A 10,442-nucleotide genomic window follows, 5' to 3' on the forward strand; every position below is an offset into this window, starting at 1 on the left:
TTTTTTAAGACTGTTATTAGAAAAAGGAAAATAATTATTTCGTCCCTGATGTTTACCACAATTATCTAAGTAGTCCAGTATTTTGTCAAATATTTGAACTATCCCTGAGATTTGCCTTTCGTTTACTGCTTAGTCCTTCCGTTAAAAAAACCTACATTTTCTGTTAATTTTAAAGTAAAAAGACAAGATTAACCTTTGTATACTTCTTTTCCATATCAATCTCTCTTCTCTCTAAAATACTTGCTGCCATCAAACTTCGTCTCCATCACCAAACCAACTCTTTTCCCGTGTTCCGGTCACCATTCAACCACCTCTAGCATCGGATAACTTAATGAGGGTCTGCGAGCATCATGTCGACGTCCTTTCCTCCATTAGCGCCAAGTTCTAACGAAGATAACCCAACTCTCTCTCGATTGCGGCACCTACCCATTACCTACTCCCGATTTTCGATCACCTCTCATCGATCTCAAGCCGACGAAGCCTCCTTTGACCTCTAACTGCCAACGAGATGCTTTCCTCTTCCTTTCTGATGCTAAGAAAGTTGCGAATCGCAACCTTTGTCGCTTCACTGCTATCGTAGTGATAGTCATTAAATTTCAGCGAAGTCAAGCTTTTCCGATGAAGGCTATCGATTTGGTAGGTCTCAAAACATCACTTTCTTCTTCTAGACTTCACCACTTTCTTCTTCTAAGCCTCAGTACCATGGCATCACATGCTTGACAAAATGCCCTACTGAGAATTTATTGAAATCTTGAATTCCCATTGTTCAGCGAGTGCTAGGTCTTTTGGTCTTTAGCTATGAAGCCAATTTTTTTTGTGAAAATTATATTCTTTATGTGTTGACTTTATAGCTATAGTTGTTCAACCTTTAGCTGATTGAGAGATTGAGCTATTTTAATTTGTAATTGAATTTTTTAGATAAATTACATGATATGGCTTAGACCCATTTACTGAAAATTATTCTACTTCACTAAAATTGCCAATGATTCTTGAAGAATTCAATTCTGTCCTCTTAGAGCCATAAACCCTAGTCCATATTTCATCAATATCAATTGGTAAGTAAAATAGATCAGTTTCTATTTGTCCATTTTCCTGTTTATTCTTCATAATTTTGCTGCTTAGTTGATATCTTCTTCATTTTCCCTTAATATGGATTTTTTAAATGATTTGGCAATCTAGATATCTAGTAGCAGAATGCAATTTGCTAGTTGCGGTTTTGCTTCCTAATAAACCTGATGATTAATTTTTTGGGAAACTGAGTTTGCATTTTGGTTTGATTTTCAGCTATGGGTTTGAGGTGAATGAGCCAATTCCTTCATGATTAGGTAATGAAGGGTTTACGTGAGAGGGTTGCCTCAAAATGTCTTATAAAAGTGCAATTGATACGCCAAATATATCTCTAACATCCGATTGTTCAGACCAACCAGGTTCCAGTGGTGATAGTAAGTTTTCAAAAGGGTTTTATTGTCAAGCTTTTTCACATGGATATTTTTGTGTTTGCCATTTTGTGAGTGCTCGAAATAGAGAAAAGTGAGACTAGGAGAAACTGCTAATTAGAGAATTTAGAGTAGTTTGGTCTTTTTATAAAAAATTAATGGCAAAAAGTGTGTTTTTTTAACGAAAGGACTAAGTAGTATGACGGAATCAAACCTAAGAGACGTTATAAATATTTGTATAAAAGTAAGGGACTACTTAGATAATTATACAAGCCCAGGGACAAAATAATTATTTTTCCTTAAAAAAAAAATTTTAAAAATTTTAAATGTTAAATTTCAGACTTTTATGGTATATAAGTCCACGATTCGCTACAACAGGGATGAGGGATGATTTAGAAGAGAGTAGAAGTATCCAAAGCATCATAGTCGGCATATAGCTTTGGTGATAATAGGGAAGGAAAACCCAGAAGTAGAGATATTAATTTTGTAATTTTAGCATAAAAAAGTGAAATAAGCATAAAAAAAAACAGAACTGGTTAAAGTGTCAATTCACTGTTCAATGAAAAATGAATCTAGTTTTTATTTTATTATATATATATATATATATATATATATATATATATATATATATATTTTCATGACTATTATTAGAAAAAATAATAATTTTGAAAATTTTGAAATATTATTCCATTTTATATGTCAAATTTTGAGCTTTTATTATATATAAGTCAACAATTTGCTGCAAAAGATAAGAGAGTTGTTTTGGAAGGGAGAAGAAATGTCCAGAGCAAGATTTTAAGGAGACTTAAGTCAGCAAATAGTTTCGGCAAAGATATAGAAGAAAAACCTAAAAGCAGAGATAGTTGATGATTAATTTTGTAATTTTAGCATATCATGGTAAAATAGAAATAACAAAAAATAGAACTACTTAAAATGTCAGTGCACTGTTCATTTAACAGTGAATCTGGATTTCACTTAAGTATATATATAATTTTTTATGACTATTATTAGAGAAAAAAAAAAAGAGACTTTTAAAAGATTTTAAATATTATTCTGTTTTATATATTAAATTTTGAACTTCTTTTGTATATAAGTCAATGATTTGCTGACACAAAGATGAGAGCTATTTTAGATGTGAGAATAAACGTCGAGAGCAAGATTTTAGGGAGACTCAAGTCAGCAAATAACTTTGTTAATGGTGGAGAGGAAAAACCTGCAGAGATAATTGATAGTTAATTTTGTGATATTAACAGAAAAGGGTAACACAGGAATAATAAAAAAAAAAACATAATTTGGTAAAGTCTCGAAGCACTGTTCAATGAACAGTGAATATGGTTTTTATTCTATTATATATATATAATCTTTTGACTTTTATTAGGAAAAAAAAGATAATTTTAAAATTTTGAAATATTATTCTGTTTTATATGTTAAATTCCACGTTTTTATTGTATAAACGATTCGCTGTGATAAAGATAAGAGCTATTTTAGAGAAGGGAGAAGAAGTGTCTAGAGCAAAATGTTAGAGAGAATCAAGTCGGCGAATAGCGTTGGCAACGATAGAAAAGAAAATCTTAGAAACAGAGATAATTTACGGTTAATTTTATAATTTTAGCATAGAAGGTTAAAATAGGAATAACAAAAATCAGAACCGGTTAAAGTGTCAATGCACTGTTTAATGAACAATGAATCTTGTTTTTATTTTAGTATATATAAAATTTCTTATGACTACTAATAGAAAAAAAGATAATTTTAAAAATTTTAAATATTATTTTATTTTATATATTAAATTTCCAACTTTTATTGTATATAAGTCATCGATTCGGTTCGACAGATACGACAGCTGTTTTCGAAGGAAGGAAGAAGAAGTGTTCAGAGCATGATTTTTGGGAGAAGGGAGCATCCAGAGCATGAATTGTGGGAGACTGAAGTTGACAAATAGGTTTTGTAACGATAGATAAAAAAAACTGGAAGCAGAGATAATTGTTTGTTAATTTTATAATTTTAGCATTAAAGGATAAAATAAAAAACTATCTAATGAACAGTGAATCATCTCTCATTTTGGTGTATATATATAATATGAGAAAATATATCAAGCCTTTATATTTTTAATTTGTTTATTATTAATTAATTAATAATTACAATTTTCTGAAGTATTTCTATTATATATTTTAAAATAGAATATAATGTTTTATTTATTTATATTATCGCTTAAATGTGGATAATTCTGGAAAAACAAAAGATTAAAATAAAAATAATATTTAAAAGCATCTACTGGCCCATATATCTGGGTAAACAAGTCAATCTTGTCATTCAAAGATTCAAATACACAATTTTATTAGTTTGTGCAAAATATATTTTTTCTTTTAAGAAGATAATATAGTGTGCAATCAATTTTTAGATTTCTTGAGTTATCGACCCCATGATACATGTGTTCATAAGTGCATTATTATTAATTTCAGATTGATTCTCTATTAGAATTTATTTAAACTTCCCAAAACAATTAATTGAAATCAATTAGACTCGTATGATAAAAACTGATCAAGTAATTATCTATGATTAATCGATTGCACATGCAGAAAAAGAAAAGGAAATAAAAGAAAAAAAAAAAAAAAACCCCTTTGATGTTAAGGTAAAAGCATTGAGGACATCCCCCCCATCCAAAAGCCATTTTCAAATGCAGAAGTAAATAAAATCCAGCCAAGCGTAGCTCTAAAAGTTAAAATAGAGTTGATGCCCAAAATCCTGTTTATTGCTAACTGCCACCATTTGTCTCAAGATGCCTCTTCACGCTCTATCACAGTGGTCTCAATCTTGAACCTCTTCAGTTTTCTTCCCTCGAGAATTCAGATACCATCCCAGAGCACCAAAACTAGTAACTATACCAGCAACCACTGCATAATTCTTGTATTTATCAGTTGATATCTTCTCAGTTGATTCTCCTGTTGTTGAAGAAGACGAAGCACTTGGTTTGACATCAGTTGGTGACCCCCCTGGACCTGAGGTAGCTGTCTCTTCTGGTTTGGGGCCCTGAAAGAAGGCAACACATAAGCAAAATAAATTTAACCAGAGAATGTCTGCAACATTTTGGCAGTTCGGCAAAAATTGAAAGGGGTATGGTACTGCCTCTAACAAACACTCCCCCACAAAATTCCACCACAAAGAGGAATATATTGCTAGGTATTAAGTTCGTTCAATGCCTAACCAGACATGAAAGAGTAGAATTGAAGATGTTGAAAAAAGAACACAGAAGAGAGAATTGAAGAGAGGGAAACAGAGGACCAAGAGGAATTCAAATGAATAATATTCTGTTATTTCTCAAATAGATTCCAGCTTACTTTTTAACCTGTTCACTTGTTACACAGAATCTGCCAACTCAGCTAGTCTCATGTTATTCCACTTAACAGTTCTGTTATTAATCATATCTCTACTAACAGATATATCTGAATTTCACTTACTTTTCAAACGTATTGCATGTCAAACAAGTAACACATTGGCAAGCATTGAAGGTACTTCTAAACTGTTTGTTAAGGAAATGGGATTTGACTTCACACCTCCTTATCTTTCCTTTCTAATGTTAGGCCATAGTATACGTTTAAGGAATTTCCTAAAAAATATTACATGATACAAGGTAAATAGAGCTTAACTGCTGCCTAAAAAGGCATACGATAGTCTGATGCTCAAAAGCTAGTTATCTTCCAAAATTTGCACATAGCAAGGTAGGAATTAAGACTGGATAGAAAAAGGAATAAAAGCCAATTAAACCCTTGAACTTGTTTAGTGGAATCAAAATAGTCAAATTTGACTTTTTAGGCCAATTGAGTTCCTAAACTTGCTTAAAATGATCAAAAAAGTCAGTTTTAACTTTTTAGGCCAATTTTGCCCCTGAAATTGTTTAAAAATTTTTACAAATTAATAAATTAATTCAATTTAACAAGATTGACTTTTCTCCCTTGTTTTGTACTAAACACAACATATCAAATTTCTCTAATATTTCTGAATAGAATTTTAAAATCCATAAAAGTATCATTTCTTCTAACATAGAAAATTTATAAAACATGTAGTATGAGTTTAATATGTTCAACATGAGAAATATATAGATTTCATATGCAATAACCCAATAATAAAGATCAATTTTAAATTGTTCAAATTAATATATATCTATAAACTCAAAATCATCAGTCAAAGTAAAGAATGATGCAATATACTTTTGTACATTGTTTTCCTCTATTATATATTTAATTAATTTTTTAATAAATTATACAGCCTAATCCCAAATATAGTCTTAAATGCCTGCAAAGATAATGATGTGGCTAAATTGACCCAAAATGTTATATCCAAACTTTTTAATCATTTTAAACAAGTTTAGAGGTTAAATTGGCCGGAAAGGTCAAACCTAAACTTTCTTTTTTTGTCCCACTAAACAAGTTTAGAAACTAGCTTGACTTTTATTCCGATAGAAATATGCTATTATCAAACCTTGCGTGCAAGCTTCTCCAATTTCTCTTGCTCAGTTTTCTGCAAAGTCAAAAGAATTAGCATAAGTTAAAAAACTAATGATATAATGAAGTAGAAGCAAATGCTGCCTCATAATGCTGAGTATTTACTTGCTAATTTTCATGTCCTTTGCGAACTGGAACTCAACAATCTAGTCAGGCTAGCAACCTAATACAAGGAGTTGAACATGGCAATTATTCATGATTGCATTACATTAACCAAATAAGCGTTTTCTCACCATGTGAATCTTGACAAGAAAACATAATATTGGCAGGTAAAATGATTCCTTAAAATTACATGACATTCATATCAATTACAACTCTTTCAGGGTCCATAAGTTATTTCCTTGTATAATCAAAAGGGATATTGTCCAATTAAGAAAATGATATTTCTCCTGTGGTTTCCACGTGTCAACATCCATCCAAGATGTGGATAATAATTACCCTAGTTGGAGTAGCATGGCAGAGGAATTAATAATCCAACAAACACACAAGATAGGGAGAGATTTATTGGATTAGAATATTCCCATTGCATAGCTATACGTATTCATTTTCTGGGGAAAATAAAGGGTTCAAGGAACTTATTTCCAAAAGAATCCTATCCAGTTATAAAACCTTCCTGACCATCATATACAGGTTCATGTTTCTGAAAAGTGTCTAATCATTCCAACAACAACTAAGCGTTAATCCCAAATTAGTTGGGGTTACTATTGTTTGAAAATTGACCATCCTTTTTACATTGTACAAGCAGACATCCACTTATCAACTACAAATAGAAGGATCAATAATGATTAACTATATTCCAATGTTTTGGTCTTTCTTTTTCCCATCAACCAATTGACAAACTTGATCTCAGAGAAAGCAAAATATGATAGAAGACAAAAAAAACTGGTCAAAAACTCAATATATCTATTTACAACGGCAGAAACCTCGCTTCATAAACTACAACATATTTCTGAGAAATAGATAAATTGCTTTTAAGAGACTACAATCTGAGCCCAAGAAGAACAGAAAACGTTAAAGCTCTTACCAAGAAACAAAAAAAAAAATCAAAGCATTCACAATAAAAGAAGCCCACTGTTCAACATAGGATTCTGGAAAGGAAAAGATGGAGAAAGTCCTACTCCCAACATTTTTTTTATTAAGTGGCTACTCTAATGACCTGAAATTGCATTGCAGCTGCAAGCCAAGGACTTTGAACATCACATCCAACAAGTGGCGATACCTCACAAAATAATTTGCACATATAAAAATATCCCCTTTCTAAGTTCAGTAAATTGATTCTTTACCCAACATACATGGAACAAGAATAAGAATCATGCATATAGTAACCCAAAGTCCCACAATAATTTAGACAATATTGTCAACAAATAAACATATGGTAGCAACTCCATATTCACATTATAAACATCATACCTAATTAATTCTCGTTCAAACAGAAAACAGTGAATGATGCACACGTAAATAAAGCAATTTCAACTCCTTGGTGGGTGGGTGTGTGGATGTAGGCCTTAACTAAGCTAAATGGAGGACAATGATCCATAAAGCCTGCTGCAACTATTAGACTTAGCTGAGTATAAGAAGTTACATTTCACCAACTCACATAAAGTATATCTCTTTCAAATAAAAATTTTGATGACAGAATCTACTAGATAAATAGCTATGAATACTTTTAAATGTCTCTGCATATTTTCAAGCTTACACCCTATTTGGTGATAAGCAATAACGAAGATCGACCTTTTTCCTGGAATATAAAATCTATCAGGTCATTTGGGGAATATTCAAAACAATGTCTATTCATAAGTTTGTTGTTGAACCAAGAGGTTCTAAATTATTGTCTTTGGATGATAATGAATAATTGGTTGTCTTACTATTACGTTTCAAGTATTTGTGTAAGTTTTATAAATCCCTCAAAATATTGAAATCAATTTCTCTCTAGTACTTAAAGTTTATGGATGTTGCTACAATTATTTAGAGCTTGAAGAAGAAAAAGATTGAAGAAAAACACCATCCAAGATCAAGGATTATTAAATTATTGTATTGTAATTTTATTTTGCTGTGAATCTTCATAGCTTCAATTTCCTTAAAAATTGCATTTGGCTCTTTGACTCAGTTATGAACCTTAGGAACTGTTAATCATTCATATAAAATCTTAATTAGGCTCTCATGGCTTCATTCAATTAATGTTATGAGAGGAAAATAATCAAGTTTTTCAGGTTAGGAAGCACCCCAGGAAACATTCTAGGAAGCTGTCCGGTAAGCTCCCTAGGGAGCAGTCAAAACAGCAGGTTCGGCTGCTGAAGCTTGGTGTTCTGCTTCTCACAAGTTCAGCTGCCGAACCTTAATCTGGGAAACAGAAATAAGAGCTCGTTTTGGTTGTTGAACAGCAAAAAATGCATCAATGCACCCAATGGTTATTTAATCATGTAGAGGTATAAATATCAACCTTGGGCATCATTTATGGAGTTAATTAAAACAACCAACTTGAGGATTTAATTGAGTTATTAAAGTGCCTACCAATTTTCTATCTATAGAAAGCCTTAAGCCAATCTTTGCAGTTCTTCTTGAAATTGAAGAATTTCTTTGAGTTGTTTTTGCTACTAAAGAGTTAACGATTTTGTAATAGGCTTTGTGTGAAGTCGTTTCATTATTTGTAATTGGGTTTAATAAGATTACTAGGGGTTGCTATCAAAAAAGGAAAATTGTAAAGTGTTTGACCTATGCCTTAAAAAACATCGAGTTAGGGTAGAAAACTCTCCAGGAGCCCATGGGGAGAGGACATTGGCTTGGTTAGAAGTCGAACTTCTGAAATTCTAGTGTTTTTTTTTTTTTTTTTCTTTCCTCACTCATTTTTGTTTTATTTGCTTGACTAAATGAAAATAAGAATAGGTTAACAAAATTTTTAAAAGAACCCAATTCAACCCCCATCTTGGGTTGCCCACAAAGAACATGAATTGTTAAACCCACATCTCATAAGAATCCATCTAGAATTGATAAAAGGCTGAACATTGTAACTATGAATGTTCTATATGAAAGAAAAGATAAAAAAAAAATAGAATAATAAGGACATGTTTCATAGTTTGGGAACCCAAAAATGTAAGTACAACCAGCTATAAGGTTATACAGTATAAGCAGTAATCCAATCCCAGGCTCACATGTCAAAAAAGCCATGCCTATGGCACTTGCCTTTATATCATAAACAATATACCACACATCCAAAAAAAAAAAGGGAAGGGGCCAGGGGGACACATAACTGAATACATTAAGGATAATGCAGGCATTACCTTGATGTAAACATTTTCAGCAGCTTTTTCCTCCTCACTAAGTATTTTACCACCACTTGAGAACCTTCGAGATACATATCTAGCAGCCATCCTTGTTGCCATGGTAAATTACTACAAGACCAAACAAAATATTGGATGATATAAACTGTAGCAATTACAATAACTAAGCTGCAGACACAAAAAAAATTTAAATTATAAATTAAAGCACCACATTACACTTGTACAATTCTACTGAAATCTTGATTCTAATTCCAGAACTTAGAGACACATATTCTACAGGTCAGATATCCGCTAAATTTACATCCCAGGCTCACATCAATTCTTAAATCCCTACCAGTTACAATTAAGGCACCAGCTGCCTAAAAGCATCAGATAACTTCATTCTCTACACTAGGAAAGTATAGATATTCATCAAAATAATTTTAACTTCCATAACCCAATGGCAGAAAAATCAAATTAGGATCAAACCACTTTAATAGATTGCCTGCAAATTGGGATTAGTTCCGATTGGGCCGTAGAGATTATTGTAGTTCCAACAAGTCATACGGAAAAAGAATCAACTCCATACCCAGAAATTAGCGTATTAGATAAAAAAATAAAATTAAAATAAGGAAAATTAAAGCGTTAACAGAATATGAACAACCAGAAATGGCAATGCCAAAAATCTTAGATCAGAAGTTTCCATCGAGATCGCTTACCTAGAGAACGCAGTTATGCGAGAGACTAAGGGACTAGAGAAGAGGTTGGAGATAATAAAGAAAGTGAAAGCACCGCTTATTTATAGGGGTTGAAAATGGGCCCCTTTCGGCGTTAGGGTCCGATTATTAGAGGTAAAAGAATAGTAGCCGTTCGATCGAAGAGAGGAAGTGATCTATAGAACCGGATCCATGATAACAAATGGATTAGGCATTTTTATTTCTAAGTTCTATGTTTTTTATTTTCTATTTTGTAAGAAAACAGCTCGTTCACTAGTTTCTTTTTTTTATTATGTGAGTTGCATATTGATTATGCTCTTTATATATTTTTACTTTGTATTCGTTTATTTTTTTTATTTATATAACTAGATGGAATTGTGCGCTTTGCGTAGATTACTTTGATAGTTTATGATTTCTAAATCTATATCTTATACTATATATAAATGTAGGAATAAGAGAAGAATAATGAAATTTCTGATATTGTCTTTAATAAAATTTGAAATATCCTTAAATAGCTTTAGTTGTAGCCAATTA

The 10,442-nt window shown here is 31.7% G+C and overlaps 1 protein-coding gene and 1 long non-coding RNA gene across 2 annotated transcripts; one reads left to right on the forward strand and one right to left on the reverse strand.

Moving 5' to 3' along the window:
* Nucleotides 1–209: 209 nt before the first annotated feature.
* Nucleotides 210–3,589, forward strand: LOC105637294 (uncharacterized). The gene is made up of 3 exons (XR_001047003.4): nucleotides 210–636; nucleotides 1,285–1,442; nucleotides 3,268–3,589. It is a non-coding gene; the product is annotated as an uncharacterized LOC105637294 (long non-coding RNA).
* A 372-nt stretch (nucleotides 3,590–3,961) lies between these two features.
* LOC105637293 (copper ion binding protein) lies at nucleotides 3,962–10,070 on the reverse strand. The gene is made up of 4 exons (XM_012220725.4): nucleotides 9,912–10,070; nucleotides 9,214–9,324; nucleotides 5,913–5,951; nucleotides 3,962–4,463 (listed from the first exon to the last, which is right to left on the reverse strand). Exons 2-4 carry the CDS (start codon nucleotides 9,313–9,315, stop codon nucleotides 4,242–4,244), a joined length of 363 nt encoding a protein of 120 aa, XP_012076115.1. The 5' UTR covers nucleotides 9,316–9,324; nucleotides 9,912–10,070; the 3' UTR covers nucleotides 3,962–4,241.
* Nucleotides 10,071–10,442: the final 372 nt, after the last annotated feature.

The sequence above is a fragment of the Jatropha curcas genome, chromosome 1 (genome assembly GCF_041381405.1).
Source record: "Jatropha curcas cultivar XTBG-Jc1 chromosome 1, XTBG_Jcur_1.0, whole genome shotgun sequence".
NCBI lineage: Eukaryota > Viridiplantae > Streptophyta > Magnoliopsida > Malpighiales > Euphorbiaceae > Jatropha > Jatropha curcas.